The sequence below is a fragment of the Lingula anatina genome, chromosome 2 (genome assembly GCF_051362555.1).
Source record: "Lingula anatina isolate TDL-2025a chromosome 2, LinAna3.0, whole genome shotgun sequence".
NCBI classification, from domain to species: domain Eukaryota; kingdom Metazoa; phylum Brachiopoda; class Lingulata; order Lingulida; family Lingulidae; genus Lingula; species Lingula anatina.
Genome location: NC_141768.1, coordinates 43,510,099 through 43,531,213, shown reverse-complemented (window position 1 = coordinate 43,531,213; position 21,115 = coordinate 43,510,099). Strand labels below are relative to the sequence as shown.

General features: G+C 36.3%; 2 protein-coding genes across 2 annotated transcripts; both read right to left on the bottom strand.

The window, feature by feature from the left end:
- Nucleotides 1–121: 121 nt before the first annotated feature.
- LOC106165968 (uncharacterized) lies at nucleotides 122–6,099 on the bottom strand. Its single transcript, XM_087004956.1, has 10 exons — nucleotides 5,947–6,099; nucleotides 5,485–5,520; nucleotides 5,196–5,247; nucleotides 4,572–4,762; nucleotides 3,602–3,750; nucleotides 2,451–2,590; nucleotides 1,937–2,021; nucleotides 1,480–1,642; nucleotides 950–1,142; nucleotides 122–651 (listed from the first exon to the last, which is right to left on the bottom strand). Exons 2-10 carry the CDS (start codon nucleotides 5,506–5,508, stop codon nucleotides 437–439), a joined length of 1,212 nt encoding a protein of 403 aa, XP_086861082.1. The 5' UTR covers nucleotides 5,509–5,520; nucleotides 5,947–6,099; the 3' UTR covers nucleotides 122–436.
- A 2,410-nt stretch (nucleotides 6,100–8,509) lies between these two features.
- On the bottom strand, nucleotides 8,510–14,545 carry LOC106168702 (uncharacterized). Its single transcript, XM_087004953.1, has 10 exons — nucleotides 14,429–14,545; nucleotides 13,974–14,009; nucleotides 13,685–13,736; nucleotides 13,046–13,236; nucleotides 12,068–12,216; nucleotides 10,912–11,051; nucleotides 10,398–10,482; nucleotides 9,942–10,104; nucleotides 9,100–9,319; nucleotides 8,510–8,814 (listed from the first exon to the last, which is right to left on the bottom strand). The coding sequence occupies exons 2-10, from the start codon at nucleotides 13,995–13,997 to the stop codon at nucleotides 8,600–8,602; spliced, it is 1,239 nt and encodes a 412-aa protein (XP_086861079.1). The 5' UTR covers nucleotides 13,998–14,009; nucleotides 14,429–14,545; the 3' UTR covers nucleotides 8,510–8,599.
- Nucleotides 14,546–21,115: the final 6,570 nt, after the last annotated feature.

The window sequence follows — 21,115 nt, the reverse complement described above, 5'->3', positions numbered from 1 at the left end:
AGTGGGCACGTGTACCAAAAAGACCACGTTTTTTTAATATTTTCATTCAGGTCCAAACAACCGGTGTAAATTAGTTTGAAATACGTGCAGTGCGCAGTTTTAGAAATTTGCTATCTACACCTTTTTATTCATTTATTTATTTATTTTGTGGGGAGGGGGTTGTGCCGCAGTGCACTCAACACTATACAGACCGTGACTTGTCACAGTCACAGAAATATTAACATTCAGTCGAACTGAGAGAATGTCGCCAGCACTTTAATAGATAGTTCGTGTGCATCACGACTCAAAATCACCTTGGTCCCGATCTAATCCCGTGAAAGTCAATGTTAACAAGAACGTGTTTCAATATTTTACCTGCCATTCCTTTATTTATTTAGATATATCTTTTTTGTGACTCAAATATATGGATTACATTACAAATTGCAGTATAATCTTATTAAGGTCTGAGAATAGTGACTGGAATGTGAACAGGAGTGTTGAAACTGGCGTCAGGATGCAGCTGAGTGGAGTTTCTCAGTTGACGGCGCAATTTTAACATTCGGAGAGGTACGATGATAACAGTTGCGACCGCAGCCAGAAACAGACACGCCAGGGCAATAGTCGTCACTGTAAAAATTGTTGATTTCATGGCTTTTGGCACCTCCATTTTTTCTGAAACGAAAGTGCATATATAAAATGATTAAGTTACATTTGTCGTGAGGAGCCTTTTTGACAAAAATACGCCACTTATTTTAAATGATATTAAAACTAAAACTAAATATATATCATTATTAAACTAGATATCTTAAATAAGGTTATTACTACGAATGAAGCGAAGTTCGACCTTCCGATATTTCTCGGAAAGTTTTTAATAACTTTTTAAAACGGTATTTTCTTTTTTCAAAAAATCAATTTGATTTTCTTTTTCGTAATTTGAACGCCACTCAAATTTTACTCGTGTAATAGTTACCTTTGTTATTACTAAAAGGGTTTTCCTCCGGTAATGTGATGACTGAAACTTCTAAATTTATCGGGTAGTGGTTCTCTGTCTCCGGCTGGTACGGGGAGTTGATGACGTCAACGCGAGGCGTCTTTGGCGATTTTTGCCCTTCGCCAGTCACCCATCTTTTATTTCTGCCGTCAATAGAACACCTGCTAGGACCCTGTGAAATTGATCAAATGTTGTTAAAACAGTCTTAAACAGTCAATAATAGTCATCTGTATCTTTCAATAACACGAAAGACAATAACCATTAAAGAAAGTGCTAATCATCAAGTCCAAATAGGCAGTCGAAAGGAATAAAATCGAGTCTGCACGAGTCTCTCAAGGTGAGGGTTATTCGTGTAGGGATTGACAAATTAAGAAATTTATTTGACCATAGCAAAAATTTTGGGAAACTATAGCATTAAACCCAATAGTTAGAGTTCTTGAATACCTACTAGTTTTTGAATAGACGTGAAGGTTTCTACACACACACGTAAAGGTATATAAAATATTTACCGATATACACCTTGAATCATCATCCGTGCTGCAAAACCCTATCGCACAGGTGAAATACAAGGTGGTCGACTCTGGGAATTTGAAACAACGGAATCCACCAGATGTAAAATAACCCCTATAGGCATGGAATGGATCAGAAATGAACCGATTGTCTTCGGGGCACCTGGTGTGAAAAAAAAAATGTTATCGATATCAGTCCTATAAGTATCTGTAAGTGATCCAATCATACATTAATGTGTACTGTGGGTTCGGAGACAACAAACTCAATACCCACGTGACCCCTTCCCAGAATGAAAAAAAAACTTGAATAGTAATGACTTACAAAAAACAGCATTAAATGTTATGTGCAGGCAAGTCGAGTAACTTAATTAAAAAACCTTTTAATTGATGTAACAGTAGCTCAGAAAAACATTAGGATTGCTTTGTTTCATATTAAACTTCAAAGAAATGTACTTACCCGTTATCACCCAGAAGAGCAAACGTTTCATTTGAACTTTTCGTAGGTTTTGCATAACATCCAAACACTTTTATACCCTTTGCAGCTAATTAAAGAAAGACGAGATACTTTTATAAGAACTAACACTTCATGAATCAATCTGTATATTCAGAAATAAGAATACATTTTGAAATATCTTTCTTTCAACGGTCTACTATTCTCAAAAAATCTCCAATTAAAGAGAATGAAACATCTTTTTTTCTCATACATATGCACCAAATTTCGTATTTACTTTAAGACCGAAATATATTTACCACTTCCACACTAGAATTTTGTAGTGATCAATTTAAATAAGTCAACTGTCGACCAGCACTTCTATGGTGATTACAGACCCAATTTCTTATTTTAATCCAATGTCTACCACACAGATTTTAGGCTTTAAAGTGGAGGGCTACTTTTGACTTATTTTTCTGTAAAAACGGAGATCGTGATCCCCAATAAAAACTATTTCATTGCGAATGAACCAATTAATTACTTTTCGATTTTCCTAGAGTCATCGAGAGCGTAACATTTTCGCCTAAGTAACAGCTTGTGATCTCAGCGCCATCGCTATTTCGATTCATCACCATGGTAACGGTTTCCGCGACAAGGTTTGCAGCACTTTGTGAAAACGTTCTGGCAAATAAAAGAGAAAAAATGTTTTCAAATTGATGCGATAAAAAACAAAAACAAAATACAATAAAATCTCAAATATAGCTATTGTAAAGGACATAATATTTCCCATAAATAAACATCATGACTATGCAACAATTTTTCAATATTTGCTTTAGCAAGGCACGCAATTGCATATTGATGTAGGCCTAATGAAGAGTTATACCGCATATTCTTGGCTTGCAAATAATTCTGATGAATTATACTGGTGACCCACATTTATCTATGTCCAAACATATGCATTCATGGTCATTGCAGATAAGCACTTAAGATAAACAGCTAAGATTTTATAACTTTCACAATTAAAAACAAACAAATCTAAATACGAAGTAATATGCGATATATCAGCCGCTGCTCAAGCATGGAATCATGGTAAATATGGTTTAACTGTATTTTAGCCTCATGGAGACGAGTTCATAAGATGTTAAAATTACATCTTACTTAAATTATACAGAATTCTCGTCGGTATCAATCTGCCAAACTATCAGACCATCTTGGCAAATCCAAGCTTTTAGCTAATAATTTATTTAGAAATGCGTGTTCTGTTGGACTAAAACTTCTGTCATAATGTTATGCAATAGTTGACTTTGGAGGTGTTTAATACCAGTATGTTGCTTTTTAAGCCCTAAAAACTTGAAGATCTCGGCAAAGCCCAAATCCCAAAACCATTTACTAATACATCATGGTCAGTTCATTGCTAACGGTTATCATCGGTCGCTAGATATTCACACTTATTATAAAGGCATTTCTCAAACCACATGAGAAAAAGGATCATTTAAAAGCATTGCGTCCACCATAATTGTAGTATAATTGGCCCCTTTTTTTTATATTTCAAATTCATCTTTTGGGGTTTGTAACTAAATATTTGCAGTTGCCTAATAAAAATTTGAATGTTGAAAAGAAAATGAATCGTAATATTTTGCATTCACAATTTTAACATTAATCTTCAAAAAGAAAAAAACAATATGTACGTACATGTTCTGCACGCGAACAGAAGTTATTTCCACAAAAACTGTCTCGTCTCCAGTGAAGTCGCAGCCCGGAGTCGTGGCGAATTCAACATCAGTGTGTTGTTCTATGCGGGAATTCTCTGTCGCTAAAACGGTCCATAGGTCGCGTCCGCCCTGAAATGAATTTTGCATTATGTACCAGTCTTTTTTTACTTTAACAAAAAGGAAAAATGTAGTATTGTACTCATAGCTACAATTATAGAAACGATATAACCTCTACTTCATTTGTAAATGAAACAAGTTGTAACACGCACTTTTACAGGCAACACAGAGCCACCGCTAACTCAAAAATTCTCCAAGACTTGTACAGCACCCGTTCTTTGTGTATAACCTGCTCTTATGTCAACGTAACCTTGTCACAGCAATATGATTTGCGATAAATACCGTCGAAAGTTTGGAGTAACATTGCTACATAAAGTTACAACAATTACTTCTACAAGCAGCAGCTAAAGTAAGGGGGCATTCATGATAAGTTGACCCGCGGACTAACACATCACCAATATAATATGGCCGACCCACTTGAAAGCTTGCCGCTTTATTTCATTCGGCCATATTGGATCCACAGATATTTTAGTCCGCAGATCAACTTCTGTTTTGAATGCGGGCTAAGGGGTCATTTAGAATAGAAGATCCGAGTATCAACTGTTCCAAGACTCAAATATGGCAGACATTACATGAAAGGAAGAGCACTTAATCCTCTTATGGTCATTCCACCTCTCACACGCCTTCCCACGCGTCGTCCCTGCAGGGGCACAATAATTAAATCTCGGTTCCAATCGACCAAATGCGTGGGGAGGCGTGTGAGAGTCGGAAAAACCATTGCAGTGGTCTTCCTTTCAAGTAAGGTAGGCCATATTTTAGCCTTGGACCTGTTGATACTCGGATATTATATTCTGAATCCACCCTTAGATTTTGCTAGAAGAGAAACACTTTACCGATGATGTCATTCCACAGGAGTTTTCTGCCAGTGTGAATGTCGCATGAGTCCAGTTTGATTGTGAGCCAATAAACTTTGGTTGACAGTTGGGGTCATCTTTATAATCCGCGATGTACGTGTTCGCGTAATTAGCGTCGTTTACTACGACTATTATCACTTCATTTGGGCTCACTCCGCAGCGATAGGTGGCTGAAGTAGATTTAATAGAAATAATTGCTTTTTTTCTATTGATTTAAACATTTTCTGTCCACTCTGAAGAAGAGCTAGAGATGAGATGCTCTGAAATTTAGACCGAATGCTTCATTTATGTCAAACTTTCTTCACGTCTCACTCATGTCGAGAAAATTGGTTCCCAAAAAGATTATTGTCAGTGAGAATTTGATATGAAGATCAAGAAGGAATAGGACGTCCTATTTAAATCGGTAAAACGTAGCACTGCACAGTCTTCATTTGCGCATCTAGAGAAGTGTATGGAGTGGAGAGGAGAACCTAAGGGGGATCATATAACTTGAACAGATTCTTAATTTCCCGAATGAGTCACTGACTGTCAGTGCGTTATGAAAATTCCAAGCATGATTTTTTAGTTTTAGGATAGACGTATGAGAGAGAGAGAGAGACTTACCAGATGAGTTGGTCGTGTCAAGAATAAAGACAGCCAAATAAACTTGGAGACACTAAAATAATAAAATAATAGTTTACCCAATGTTTAAAAAATGACCTGATGCCAACGTGTGATAGCCATACTAAATATTAAGCAATTATTTTAATATATTTGTAAGTTAATTAACACAGCGTATAGATCCTACATTTAATTAATAATAGCTGCCATAAACCACGTCTGTTTCCCAGATGCTGACCAAAGTGTTGTGCAGATTTATGACGAGCAAAAAAAGACAAAATATTCATATTACCCAAAGAGCTGCAGCAACCTTCATTGTACTTGGAAACTGAAATGAAACGCGATTTCATGTTATTAGGAAGGAACTGCGTTTAATTTGCTAACGGGCGTTTTTTTTTTTTTTTTTAATTTCATTTAGAAATTTACAACCATATGTCTCTTTTCAAACTTTGTTTTTACAGGCACTTAGACATATTTTTATCGGAGATTCCTCCAAATAACTTTTTTATTTTGCTGGTCACATGGTAATGAATGACTGTTTTTGCCTTTGTTCGTGGTTTCGAAGTTTAATTTTTATAAAAAATAATAATCACTATTTCAAGCGTGTCACATAAAACCATTTAATTGGGAGTGGTTCCTGGCATACACTTATTATTTGTGTCCATGAAAATCTTTGATGGATACATCTTATAAGAAATATATTTGAGCAGGAAGCCTCCTGGCAACAGTAGTCCTCAAACCAAGTTTAACCTACCTCTTTACCGGTCCGTCTGACACTCGAATTATCTGCGAATATCCTCAAAATACAAAAAAAAAAGAGATTAAAGCCACTCCTTTCCTTGCCCAACACGGCACAGGAAGCTGCGTGTGAATTTATACACAGCACTGAGTGATAGCTTCTCAACAAACTGACCAATCACAGCGACGCCACCGAAGACGGTAGTTTAGATCTACAGTTTTCCAAGAAACCGTTTTACATGTTGCCCCGGGTCAGTGAAGCTCCAGCATGGCTATATATACAGTATGTCAAAGGCCCGGACCAAATCTAGTCCTATGCATAAAAAGCCCAGACCCCATGTTTATTACACCCTGGCTGGGCCCATTCTTTATGGTGTCTTTGCATTGTTAACAGCATCATGGGCGAGTTAATTGACCAAGTTAATTGGCTAAGCTGCCGGTTTGTTTGTATGGCATGTGCAGAGGATGTCTTAGATCAAGGCACATATTATGATACTTACAGGTGTGGCAAATGTGATATACTTGTATTTCATTACCTGTGATTTGTAAAATACATCTGAGGATGATACTTTTAAAGATGTCTAATGTTTAAAGAAATGACATATAGATTGATTTAGTAACATTTACCAAAGAAATGTTAAATTAAAGGTGGACTCCATTTGTTAGTTCCAGCTGCGTAGTCCGAAACGCAGAAGCATATTTCATAATATACTGGCGGAGTTTTTGATATTTTATACTTCAGATTCAGATATAAGAAGCAAATAAAAAACTCTAAAATAAAAGTGTCTGGTGGCAATATTTCCTTAAGAAAGGCAAGTGGATAGGAATGATTCAAGGAAATTAGTTATACAAAATATCAAACCCAAGGCAGATAGCGAAATATGAATGATTCACTGTACTTAAATGTACAAAACATCAAACCCAAGTGTAAGGAGGGTCAAACAGTAATTCGTGTGTGCGGGATATTTGCCTTTTGCCGTGAAAATCCCATCTAAATGCAACCGTAGACTGAAGTTTGTGAAAATTGGCTCGGATAGCAGACTGCCCGAGTACCGTGTATGTCATTGGCCCCATTCAGAATAGGACTCCGACCGCATTCACAACGATTTGAGCCAGGCTTTACAAATCCTGAGACTAAATATGGCGGACGTACATGAAAGGAAAACCGCCTAATCTTTTAATAGTCTCTCCGCTTCTCACACGCCTCCCCCCACACGTCGTCCCTGCGGGGTACAGTCATTAAATCTCGGCTCCGTTCGCCATATTTAGTCTCAGGATTTGTAAAGCCTGGCTCAAATCGTTGTGAATGCGATCTAACTAGTCCGAGGATCAAATATGGCGACCCACTTCAAAGCTTACCATCTAATCCGCTAATAGACGATGAATAGATTTCCCTTGGGGAAGTATTCAGGTGGGTAGGAAGGATTTTCCTAATTTTTTTCACAAACTATCGAGAGAAAATCAAGTAACAAACGAGTAGATTTGCAGTTAAAGTTAATTAATCAAATCTCTTTGTCTGTTAGCAAGATTATGCAAAAAGCTGTGGAGGGAACCTGAGAGAGAAATTTGCTAGATGTAATAATCATTAGATTAGTTTATTAATTTGAATTGTTTATTAAATTAATAATTTTCAGAATTTAACTTATCAATTAGTGGATAAATAAATTATTAACAATATTGAAAATTGAGTTTATTGATTTATCAAGTAATTAGTAAATGATTACTACTACTACTAATAATAATAATAGAAAAAAGAGAGAACTGAGCTGCCTTGCTATAGAGATCTGTTTTCTTTGAGTGTTTTTCTCGTTTAAATGCTTAAAATTCTTATATTTTTTCTAAATTCTTAATCGTACGTTATGGTGATAAATAATGTAAGTAGATTTGGCAGAAATTTGAAGATAGTTGACTTTGAATCTGTGCTTTTATTTTTTATTAATAATCGTGCACAAAGCTTTAGATTTTGAATTTTATATTTTTAAGTCAGGCTAACCCCAACTTCCATAAAGAAAGGGAGAATGGATTTTCTGTTACACGGACCCTCAGTTTCGTCACACCGGCTTGGGCAAAACACTTCTTCGCTTAGAGTACATTCTCAGTACAGTACAGTACGTCAAATTAAGCTGAATACATCGTGTAGGTTTAAAAGCTTATATTTCTGTCCCTACAATCATAGTAAAAGAGGTAAGGTTTACTTTAACACTGTAACAGGGATTTTACAATCACTCTTTTTAGTCTCTTTTTTGCTTGTCATTATTTTTGGAGGGAGGAGGAGTTACTACAAAAGTATGTAAGGGGCGTGTAAATTAGTTTGAAATACGTGCAGTGCGCAGTTTTAGAAATTCGCTATCTAGACCTTTTAGTTTATTTATTTATTTTGTGGGGAGGGGGTTGTGCCGCAGTGCACTCAACACTATACAGACCGTGACTTGTCACAGTCACAGAAATATTAACATTCAGTCGACTTGAGAGAATGTCGCCAGCACTTAAATAGATAGTTGTGTGCATCACGACTCAAAATCGCCTTGGTCCCGATCTAATCCTGTGAAAGTCAATGTTAACAAGAACACGTTTTAATATTTTACCTGCCATTCCTTTATTTTATATAGACATATCTTTTTTTGTGACTCAAACATTTGGATTACATTACAAATTGCGATATAATCTTATTAAGGTCTGAGAATAGTGACTGGAATGTGAACAGGAGTGTTGAAACTGGCGTCATGATGCAGCTGAGTGGAGTTTCTCAGTTGACGGCGCAATTTTAACATTCGGAGAGGTACGATGATAACAGCTGCGACCGCAGCCAGAAACAGACACGCCAGGGCAATAGTCGTCACTGTGAAAATTATTGATTTCGTGGCTTTTGGCATCTCCATTTTTTCTGAAACGAAAGTGCATATATAAAATGACAAAGTTATATTTGTCGTGGACAAAAATACGCCGCTTATTTTAAATTATTTTACCATTTAAATTAAATATATATCTTTATTTTACTAGATATCTTGAATAAGGTTATTACTACGAATGAAGCGAAGTTCTACCTTCCAATATTTCTAAAAAAGTTTTAGATTAACTTTTTAAGACGGTAGTTTTTTTTTCAAAAAATCAATTTGATTTTTTTTTTCGAAATTTGAACGCCAGTGTCTTTTATTCATATAATAGTTACCTTTGTTATTGCTAAACGGGTTTTCCTCCGGTAATGTGATGACTGAAACTTCTAAACTTATCGGGTAGTGCTCCTCTGTCTCCGGCTGGTACGGGGAGTTGATGACGTCAACGCGAGGCGTCTTTGGTGATTTTTGCTCTTCACCAGTCACCCGTCTTTTATTTCTGTCGACAACAGATTTTACGGCAACAGCTTGTGCGGCAAAAGCACAGGTAGGACCCTGTGAAATAAATCAAATGTTGTTAAAACAGTCTTAAACAATCAATAAAAGTCATCTGTATCTCTCAATAACGCGAAAGACAATAACCATTAAAGGAAGTGTGAATCATCAGGTCCAAATACATGAATAAAGTCTTTATTATCCAATAGAAAGTTTATTTACAGTAGCCCATAAAGACCTACAGGTATACGCATTCATCTAAGCGACTAACCGTGAAGATGGATCACGATGTATTTTGAACTATAAATATCATTCTCTTGATCATTTATAGGCAACAGCTTTTAACAGCCCAGCATAATGTTTTCTTAGGTTTGTCGTTTATCTCCAATTTCTCTCACCCCGAGCTTCAAATTTTCGCAGACGATCATTGCAGCCGATATTTTATCGTCTACTTCGAACGGTGTACCAAATCATGTATCAAAATGAACAAGGCAGTCGAAAGGAATAAAATCGAGTCTGCACGAGTCTCTCAAGCTGAGGGTTATTCGTGTAGGGATTGACAAATTAAGAAATTTATTTGACCAAAGCAAAACTTTATGGGACAACTATAGCTTTAAACCCAGTAGTTCTCGAATAAACGAAGGTTTCTACACATACACGTAAAGGTATATAAAATATTTACCGATATACACCTTAAATCATCATTCGTGGTGCAAAACCCTATCTCACAGGTGAAATACAAGGTGGTCGACTCTGGGAATTTGAAACAATTGAATGCACCAGATGTAATATAATTCCCCTGGCCAGAGAATGGATCAGAAATGAATTGATTGTCTTCGGGGCACCTGATGTGAAAAAAAAATGTTATCGATATCAGTCCTATAAGTATCTGTAAGTGATCCAATCATACATTAATGTGTACTGTGGGTTCGGAGACAACAAACTCAATACCCACGTGACCCCTTCCCAGAATGAAAAAAAAACTTGAATAGTAATGACTTACAAAAAACAGCATTAAATGTTATGTGCAGGCAAGTCGAGTAACTTAATTAAAAAACCTTTTAATTGATGTAACAGTAGCTCAGAAAAACATTAGGATTGCTTTGTTTCATATTAAACTTCAAAGAAATGTACTTACCCGTTATCACCCAGAAGAGCAAACGTTTCATTTGAACTTTTCGTAGGTTTTGCATAACATCCAAACACTTTTATACCCTTTGCAGCTAATTAAAGAAAGACGAGATACTTTTATAAGAACTAACACTTCATGAATCAATCTGTATATTCAGAAATAAGAATGCATTTTGAAATATCTTTCTTTCAACGGTCTACTATTCTCAAAAAATCTCCAATTAAAGAGAATGAAACATCTTTTTTTCTCATACATATGCACCAAATTTCGTATTTACTTTAAGACCGAAATATATTTACCACTTCCACACTAGAATTTTGTAGTGATCAATTTAAATAAGTCAACTGTCGACCAGCACTTCTATGGTGATTACAGACCCAATTTCTTATTTTAATCCAATGTCTACCACACAAATTTTAGGCTTTAAAGTGGAGGGCTACTTTTGACTTATTTTTCTGTAAAAACGGAGATCGTGATCCCCAATAAAAACTATTTCATTGTGAATGAACCAATTAATTACTTTTCGATTTTCCTAGAGTCATCGAGAGCGTAACATTTTCGCCTAAGTAACAGCTTGTGATCTCAGCGCCATCGCTATTTCGATTCATCACCATGGTAACGGTTTCCGCGGCAAGGTTTGCAGCACTTTGTGAAAACGTTCTGGCAAATAAAAGAGAAAAAATGTTTTCAAATTGATGCGATAAAAAACAAAAACAAAATACAATAAATTCTCAAATATAGCTATTGTAAAGGACATAATATTCCCCATAAATAAACATCATGACTATGCAACAATTTTTCAATATTTGCCTTAGCAAGGCACGCAATTGCATATTGATGTAGGCCTAATGAAGAGTTATACCGCATATTCTTGGCTTGCAAATAATTCTGATGAATTATACTGGTGACCCACATTTATCTATGTCCAAACATATGCATTCATGGTCATTGCAGATAAGCACTTAAGATAAACAGCTAAGATTTTATAACTTTCACAATTAAAAACAAACAAATCTAAATACGAAGTAATATGCGATATATCAGCCGCTGCTCAAGCATGGAATCATGGTAAATATGGTTTAACTGTATTTTAGCCTCATGGAGACGAGTTCATAAGATGTTAAAATTACATCTTACTTAAATTATACAGAATTCTCGTCGGTATCAATCTGCCAAACTATCAGACCATCTTGGCAAATCCAAGCTTTTAGCTAATAACAATTTATTTAGAAATGCGTGTTCTGTTGGACTAAAACTTCTGTCATAATGTTATGCAATAGTTGACTTTGGAGGTGTTTAATACCAGTATGTTGCCTTTTAAGCCCTAAAAACTTGAAGATCTCGGCAAAGCCCAAATCCCAAAACCATTTACTAATACATCATGGTCAGTTCATTGCTAACGGTTATCTGATCGGTCGCTAGATATTCACACTTATTATGAAGGCATTTCTCAAACCACATGAGAAAAAGGATCATTTAAAAGCATTGCGTCCACCATAATTGTAGTATAATTGGCCCCTTTTTTCTATATTTCAAATTCATCTTTTGGGGTTTGTAACTAAATATTTGCAGTTGCCTAATAAAAATTTGAATGTTGAAAAGAAAATGAATCGTAATATTTTGCATTCACAATTATAACATTAATCTTCAAAAAGAAAAAAACAATATGTACGTACATGTTCTGCACGCGAACAGAAGTTATTTCCACAAAAACTGTCTCGTCTCCAGTGAAGTCGCAGCCCGGAGTCGTGGCGAATTCAACATCAGTGTGTTGTTCTATGCGGGAATTCTCTGTCGCTAAAACGGTCCATAGGTCGCGTCCGCCCTGAAATGAATTTTGCATTATGTACCAGTCTTTTTTTACTTTAACAAAAAGGAAAAAATGTAGTATTGTACTCATAGCTACAATTATAGAAACGATATAACCTCTACTTCATTTGTAAATGAAACAAGTTGTAACACGCACTTTTACAGGCAACACAGAGCCACCGCTAACTCAAAAATTCTCCACGACTTGTACAGCACCCGTTCTTTGTGTATAACCTGCTCTTATGTCAACGTAACCTTGTCACAGCAATATGATTTGCGATAAATACCGTCGAAAGTTTGGAGTAACATTGCTACATAAAGTTACAACAATTACTTCTACAAGCAGCAGCTAAAGTAAGGGGGCATTCATGATAAGTTGACCCGCGGACTAACACATCACCAATATAATATGGCCGACCCACTTGAAAGCTTGCCGCTTTATTTCATTCGGCCATATTGGATCCACAGATATTTTAGTCCGCAGATCAACTTCTGTTTTGAATGCGGGCTAAGGGGTCATTTAGAATAGAAGATCCGAGTATCAACTGTTCCAAGACTCAAATATGGCAGACATTACATGAAAGGAAGAGCACTTAATCCTCTAATGGTCATTCCACCTCTCACACGCCTTCCCACGCGTCGTCCCTGCAGGGGCACAATAATTAAATCTCGGTTCCAATCGACCAAATGCGTGGGGAGGCGTGTGAGAGTCGGAAAAACCATTGCAGGATTAAGTGGTCTTCCTTTCAAGTAAGGTAGGCCATATTTTAGCCTTGGACCTGTTGATACTCGGATATTATATTCTGAATCCACCCTTAGATTTTGCTAGAAGAGAAACACTTTACCGATGATGTCATTCCACAGGAGTTTTCTGCCAGTGTGAATGTCGCATGAGTCCAGTTTGATTGTGAGCCAATAAACTTTGGTTGACAGTTGGAGTCATCTTTATAATCCGCGATGTACGTGTTCGCGTAATTAGCGTCGTTTACTACGACTATTATCACTTCATTTGGGCTCACTCCGCAGCGATAGGTGGCTGAAGTAGATTTAATAGAAATAATTGCTTTTTTTTCTATTGATTTAAACATTTTCTGTCCACTCTGAAGAAGAGCTAGAGATGAGATGCTCTGAAATTTAGACCGAATGCTTCATTTATGTCAAACTTTCTTCACGTCTCACTCATGTCGAGAAAATTGGTTCCCAAAAAGATTATTGTCAGTGAGAATTTGATATGAAGATCAAGAAGGAATAGGACGTCCTATTTAAATCGGTAAAACGTAGCACTGCACAGTCTTCATTTGCGCATCTAGAGAAGTGTATGGAGTGGAGAGGAGAACCTAAGGGGGATCATATAACTTGAACAGATTCTTAATTTCCCGAATGAGCCACTGACTGTCAGTGCGTTATGAAAATTCCAAGCATGATTTTTTAGTTTTAGGATAGACGTATGAGAGAGAGAGAGAGAGAGAGAGAGAGAGACTTACCAGATGAGTTGGTCGTGTCAAGAATAAAGACAGCCAAATAAACTTGGAGACACTAAAATAATAAAATAATAGTTTAACCAATATTTAAAAAATGACCTGATGCCAACGTGTGATGGCCATACTAAATATTAAGCAATTATTTTAATATATTTGCAAGTTAATTAACACAGCGTATAGATCCTACATTTAATTAATAATAGCTGCCATAAACCACGTCTGTTTCCCAGATGCTGACCAAAGTGTTGTGCAGATTTATGACGAGCAAAAAAAGACAAAATATTCATATTACCCAAAGAGCTGCAGCAACCTTCATTGTACTTGGAAACTGAAATGAAACGCGATTTCATGTTATAAGAAGGAACTGCGTTTAATTTGCTAACGGTCGTTTTTTTAAATTTCATTTAGAAATTTACAACCATATGTCTCTTTTCAAACTTTGTTTTTACAGGCACTTAGACATATTTTTATCGGAGATTCCTCCAAATAACTTTTTTTATTTTGCTGACCACATGGTAATGAATGACTGTTTTTGCATTTGTTCGTGGTTTCGAAGTTTAATTTTTATAAAAATTAATAATCAATATTTCAAGCGTGTCACATAAAAACCATTTAATTGGGAGTGGTCCCTGGCATACACTTATTATTTGTGTCCATGAAAATCTTTGATGGATACACCTTATAAGAAATATATTTGAGCAGGAAGCCTCCTGGAAACAGTAGTCCTCAAACCCAAGTTTAACCTACCTCTTTACCGGTCCGTTTGACACTCGAATTATCTGCGAATATCCTCAAAATACGAAAAAAAAAAAGAGATTAAAGCCACTCCTTTCCTTGCCCAACACGGCAAAGGAAGCTGCGTGTGAATTTATACACAGCACTGAGTGATAGCTTCTCAACAAACTGACCAATCACAGCGACGCCACCGAAGACGGTAGTTTAGATCTACAGTTTTCCAAGAAACCGTTTTACATGTTGCCCCGGGTCAGTGAAGATCTAGCATGGCTATATATATGTCAAAGGCCCGGACCAAATCTAGTCCTATGCATGAAAAGCCCAGACCCCTTGTTTATTACGCCCTGGCTGGGCCCATTCTTTATGGTGTCTTTGCATTGTTAACAGCATAATGGGCGAGTTAATTGACCAAGTTAATTGGCCAAGCTGCCGGTTTGTTTGTATGGCATGTGCAGAGGATGTCTTAGATCAAGGCACATATTATGATACTTACAGGTGTGGCAAATGAGATATACTTGTATTTCATTACCTGTGATTTGTAAAATACATCTGAGGATGATACTTTTAAAGATGTTTAATGTTCAAAGGAAAGACATGTAGATTGATTTTGTAACATTTACCAATACAAAGAAATGTTAAATTAAAGGTGGACTCCATTTGTTAGTGTGTTATTTTCAGGCCTTCCCAACTACCAGACTCGGCACCTACGGGTCCAGTATAAACCGGTTTATCAGACCCCACTACCCGTTTTCAAGGTGTGTGTCAGATCGCATAAAAGAGTATCAGCCACCACACCGATTTTGCCTGGTGCGCAATGTGATAGCAATGATCCTAAGCGGGGTTGGAAAGTAGTGCATCTCATCTAGATTCATGCGCTGCTGCAATTTTCTGTTTATGCTAAAATCTGACAGTACCGCAATTTTTAACATAAAATTTAGGTTCGGACATAGCCAATGATGTTTTGTAAATAAGAACTTGCAAACTTCTATATTAATTTAGAAAAGTAGACCTAATTTTGATAGCAGAAGCATATTCTGTCGGGGGTTAAATATTTTCGTGACTACCGGGATGGACGAGATTGAGGGCAGGGGTAATCCTAGAGAGGGGTGAGAAACCTCCATTGTTCTAGTCAGCGAGGCTGTCCTTTTTCAGGGTTTGTACGCACGGACAGAAAACTTAAGTATTGTGGGAACGTTACTAATGAAGCCACTGGTAGTACTACTAGTAGATATCAGCCTGTAGTCTTGAACAAGCGCCTCGATGACGAGTGAACAGTTGTCAAAAACAAAAGACCCAGGTGTGGTAGTTCAACTACTGTTGATGCGTGCCGCAACGACCAAACCTAATTGCTCCTCAAGGTCACAAAACAATAACCGGTACTGACGGCTAGGTTCGTCTTAATCATATAAGTAGCGCGTTTCCACCCCCTGATTGAGGGAGTCGTCTGTTGTATTCATGCGACTCCTACTTGACGAAAACGAGGCGCGATACCCGGATGACAGGTAGGCTTACAGAATTTGTGATAGGGTATGATACTCTTTTATGCGATCTGACACACACCTTGAAAACGGGTCGTGTGGTCAGATATACCGGTTTATTCTGGACCCGTAGGTGCCGAGTCTGGTAGTTGGGAAGGCCTGATTTTAGTTATCTAGATTTTATACAGATTATAGGAAAAAGTCTGCCCTTTGTTTTGTTGACCTTTTGGGAAAATCTCTGCATTTTCTTAAGGATAAATTACAGAGAAAGGTGTGAATAAATAGAAAAACTTTGTTCTATTTGCAGGCACAGCAATAAAAAACTCCCTAAAGTTATAATATATTTTTATTTACATCATAATCTATGCCAGTTTAGAACACTGATAAAGTCGATTCATTAGGATACATTTGTTAAAACTAATAAAAACTAATGTATGTTACATAAGCATGATACCAATTTATTCCTTATCCTATATTTAATCCTTTATCCTTATTATTTTAAACATAAAAAAAAAAGTTTGAAAAAGGTCTTTGTAATTTATCCTTTAGAAAATGCAGATAATACAAAGACCTTTTTCACACACTAACAAATGAACCCCACCTTTAATTTAACATTTCTTTAGTAAATGTTACAAAATCAATCTACATGTCTTTCCTTTTAACATTAAACATCTTTAAAAGTATCATCCTCAGATGTATTTTACAAATCACAGGTAATGAAATACAAGTATATCTCATTTGCCACACCTGTAAGTATCATAATATATGCCTTGATCTAAGACATCCTCTGCACATGCCATACAAACAAACCGGCAGCTTGGCCAATTAACTTGGTCAATTAACTAGTCCATTATGCTGTTAACAATGCAAAGACACCATAAAGAATGGGCCCAGCCAGGGCGTAATAAACAAGGGTTTTTATGCATAGGACTAGATTTGGTCCGGGCCTTTGTCATATATATATAGTTCCAGCTGCGAAGTCCGAAACGCAGAAGCATATTTCATAATATACTGGCGGAGTTTTTGATATTTTATACTTCAGATTCAGATATAAGAAGCAAATAAAAAAAACTCTAAAATAAAAGTGTCTGGTGGCAATATTTCCTTAAGAGATATCGAAAGGCAAGTGGATAGGAATGATTCAAGGAAATTAGTTATACAAAAGATCAAACCCAAGGCAGATAGCGAAATATGAATGATTCACTGTACTTAAATGTACAAAACATCAAACCCAAGTGTAAGGAGGGTCAAACAGTAATTCGTGTGTGCGGGATATTTGCCTTTTGCCGTGAAAATCCCATCTAAATGCAACCGTAGACTGAAGTTGTTTTGTGAAAATTGGCTCGGATAGCAGACTGCCCGAGTACCGTGTATGTCATTGGCCCCATTCAGAATAGGACTCCGACCGCATTCACAACGATTTGAGCCAGGCTTTACAAATCCTGAGACTAAATATGGCGGACGTACATGAAAGGAAAACCGCCTAATCTTTTAATAGTCTCTCCGCTTCTCACACGCCTCCCCCCACACGTCGTCCCTGCGGGGTACAGTCATTAAATCTCGGCTCCGTTCGCCATATTTAGTCTCAGGATTTGTAAAGCCTGGCTCAAATCGTTGTGAATGCGATCTAACTAGTCCGAGGATCAAATATGGCGACCCTCTTCAAAGCTTACCGTCTAATCCGCTAATAGACAATGAATAGATTTCCCTTGGGGAAGTATTCAAGTGGGTAGGAAGGATTTTCCTAATTTTTTTCACAAACTATCGAGAGCAAATCAAGTAACAAACGAGTAGATTGACAGTTATAGTTAATTAATTAAATATCTTTGTCTGTTAGCAACATTATGCAAAAAGCTGTGGAGGGAATATGAGAGAGAAATGGGCTGGATGTAATAATCATTAGATTAGTTTATTAATTTTAATTGTTTATTAAATTAATAATTTTCAGAATTTAACTTATCAATTAGTGGATAAATAAATTAATAACAATATTGAAAATTGAGTTGATTTTTTGATTTATCAAGTAATTAGTAAATGATTACTACTACTACTAATAATAATAGAAAAAAGAGAGAACTGAGCTGCCTTGCTATAGAGATCTGTTTTCTTTGAGTGTTTTTCTCGTTTAAATACTTAAAATTCTTATATTTTTTTTCTAAATTCTTAATCGTACGTTATGGTGATAAATAATGTAAGTAGATTATGGCAGAATTTTGAAGATAGTTGACTTGGAATCGGTGCTTTTATTTTTTATCAATAATCGTGCACAAAGCTTTAGATTTTGAATTTTATATTTTTAAGTCAGGCTAACACCAACTTCCATAAAGAAAGGGAGAATGGATTCTCTGTTACACGGACCCTCAGTTTCGTCACACCGGCTTGGGCAAAACACTTCTTCGCTTAGAGCACTCGAAACTACTCGGATGTCTCCGCACTCGACAATGACCTCGGCCGTAATACGGAGGCAGCCATTTTGATTGTTGATTGTTGGGAAGGAACTACTTTCAACCTCGCGCTAATTTAAACCTAATTCTTTCAACGCCTGTATCTATTTATCTTTTAAATCAAAGTCAAACTAAGTGCATTGTTTGGCAAACTGTAAAGCATCATAAAAATCAGGGGTGTTGACAGACATCTTTATGAGCAGAATAATTGATTGAGTGAGAAGGCATTTCCGGCGGACAAAATGCATGGATTTGATGCATATTTCTCCGCCTATCACATCCGAGGTCAGTATGGAGCTTGCGGAATGAGCCGAGGATTGCCGATTGCGCTTAGAGTACATTCTCAGTACAGTACAGTACAGTACAGTACAGTACGTCAAATTAAGCTGAATACATCATGTAGGTTTAAAAGCTTATATTTCTGTCCCTACAATCATAGTAAAAAGAGGTAAGGATTACTTTAACAATGTAACAGGGATTTTACAATCACGCTTTTTAGTCTCTTTTTTGCTTGCCATTATTTTTGAAGGGAGGAGTTACTACAAAAGTATGTAAGGGGCGTGCCCCCGCCCCCCCCCCCCCCTCCCTCCCCGTACAATATTTGATCACCAGCAAGAATAATTTTTTGGAAATGCCAGTTTAATTTTTTTTTTTTTTTACTGCTGAAAAATGTGCAGCTGTACCTATGGGTAAATGCTATATTCCCATTGAAATCTGCACTTTTTATGTACAGACACAGATGTGTCTGTACATATAGCCATCATCTGCGTCTGTCGTCGCCGTCGTCGCCGTCGTCGCTGTCGTCGCCGTCGCCGTCGCCGTGCACTTTTACCGATAACACAATAAGTGGAAAACCATTTTACCTTTTGACTTGAAACTTGCAGAACTGATGAATATTCATAATACGCAGGTCAAGTTCGAAAATCAGCATGATCGGGTCACTTTTAGGGAATTTATGCTGTTTTTTCACTATTTTCAGCATGTATGCAGCACCGATAACACGATTAGTGGAAAATCATTTTACCTTTTGACTTGAAACTTACAGAACTGATGAATATTCATAATACTTAGGTCAAGTTCGAAAATCAGCATGATCGGGTTACTTTTAGGGAATTTATGCTGTTTTTTCACTATTTTCAGCATGTATGCAGCACCGATAACACGATTAGTGGAAAATCATTTTACCTTTTGACTTGAAACTTACAGAACTGATGAATATTCATAATACGCAGGTCAAGTTCGAAAATCAGCATGATCGGGTCACTTTTAGGGAATTTATGCTGTTTTTTCACTTTTTTCAGCATATATGCAGCACCGATAACACGATAAGTGGAAAACCATTTTACCTTTTGACTTGAAACTTACAGAACTGATGAATATTCATAATACGCAGGTTAAGTTCGAAAATCAGCATGATCGGGTCACTTTTAGGTAATTTATGCTGTTTTTTCACTATTTTCAATATAAATGCAACACTGATAACACAATATAAGAAAAACGGATTGGCCAATTGTAATTATACTCACAGGAGTGGTCAATCTTACTAAAACGCAGGTTGAGTTCGAAAATAAGCATAATCGGGCCATTACTTAAGAAGTTATACTGTTTTTTTTTCACATTTCCTCAGATTCAATTATTAGGCATGTTAACAGTTTCATTATTTAACTAATAAGATGCCTAAAAGTGTTTGTTTGATATTTCCTGCATCTTTACAACATTGTTAGTTAATTATGTAAAAAACATGGTAAACTTGTTATCATGTATTGTGTAATCAAGTGTCAAAAATGGAAATAAACTCATATCATTGCAGTTTGTCAGATTCAATCATCCACTATGTTCAGAATCTCAGAATGGAGGAAATTGGACATTTAACACTGTTCTATTGATACTTTTCCCATCACATCAATTTTCTTAGTTGGACATATAAAAATGGCAGTAAAATGTTTATTTTGTTTTATGTTAAAAAAGTGTTAAAAATGGAAATAAACCCATTTCAGAACAGTGCTGTCTTGTTTACATTTTGGCATTATCAAGGCGTGACTTTGAAGTTCCATGGGCCTGAAGACCTTTGCTAGTCACATTTTCTGAATATCTGTGATACAAATATTTTATAATTTAAAATTGATGGTCATTAAGCTGTTAAACATTATGTAATATTGCATCAAAATTTGAAGAAACCCCCATTTTGGGCACTGCTTCCATGATGACCATTTAAGGAAAATCATGTCACTTACTGTTTTCAAACTTACAGGATAGAAACATGGGACTAAAATACAGCTTCAGTAGGCAATGCAGTCTGTTTTTTTTTTTTTTTTTTTTTTTTTTTTTTTTTTTTTTTTTTGGCAGTTAAACAGTTTTTTGTGAAAATTTAATTTTTCACATTTTGGCATTTTCAAGGTGTGACTTTAAAGTTCCATGATCTTGAGGACTTTTGCTTGTCACATTTTCTGAATGTCCATGTTACTAATATTTTATTAATAACATTTGATTGTCATTATGCTGTTAAACATTATGTAATGTTGCATCAAAATTTGAAGAAACCCCTATTTTGGGCACTGCTCCTATGATGACCATTTAAGGTAAATCATGTCACTTACTGTTCTCAAACTTACAGGAAAGAAACATGGGTCTAACATACAGCTTCAATTTTTCTGGCAATTTAACAGTTTTTTGTGAAAATTTAATTTTTCACTTATTTGCATCTTTATTTTCTGTTCTTTGTCTGTACATTTGACAGCTTTGCTGCCTTGTTAGTTTATTATGCGTCCTCTGTTACT

What these genes read in the sequence shown, in the direction of transcription:
- LOC106165968 (XM_087004956.1), bottom strand. Translation starts at nt 5,508, where the DNA reads ATGAAGGTTGCTGCAGCTCTTTGG. An exon ending in GACTCTAGGAAAATCGAAAA is followed by an intron (nt 2,022 to 2,450) that starts GTAATTAATTGG and finishes TTCTTTAATTAG; the next exon opens with CTGCAAAGGGTATAAAAGTG. An exon ending in GCTCTTCTGGGTGATAACGG is followed by an intron (nt 1,643 to 1,936) that starts GTAAGTACATTT and finishes TTTTCACACCAG; the next exon opens with GTGCCCCGAAGACAATCGGT.
- LOC106168702 (XM_087004953.1), bottom strand. Translation starts at nt 13,997, where the DNA reads ATGAAGGTTGCTGCAGCTCTTTGG. An exon ending in GCTCTTCTGGGTGATAACGG is followed by an intron (nt 10,105 to 10,397) that starts GTAAGTACATTT and finishes TTTTCACATCAG; the next exon opens with GTGCCCCGAAGACAATCAAT. An exon ending in CCCGTTTAGCAATAACAAAG is followed by an intron (nt 8,815 to 9,099) that starts GTAACTATTATA and finishes CTTTCGTTTCAG; the next exon opens with AAAAAATGGAGATGCCAAAA.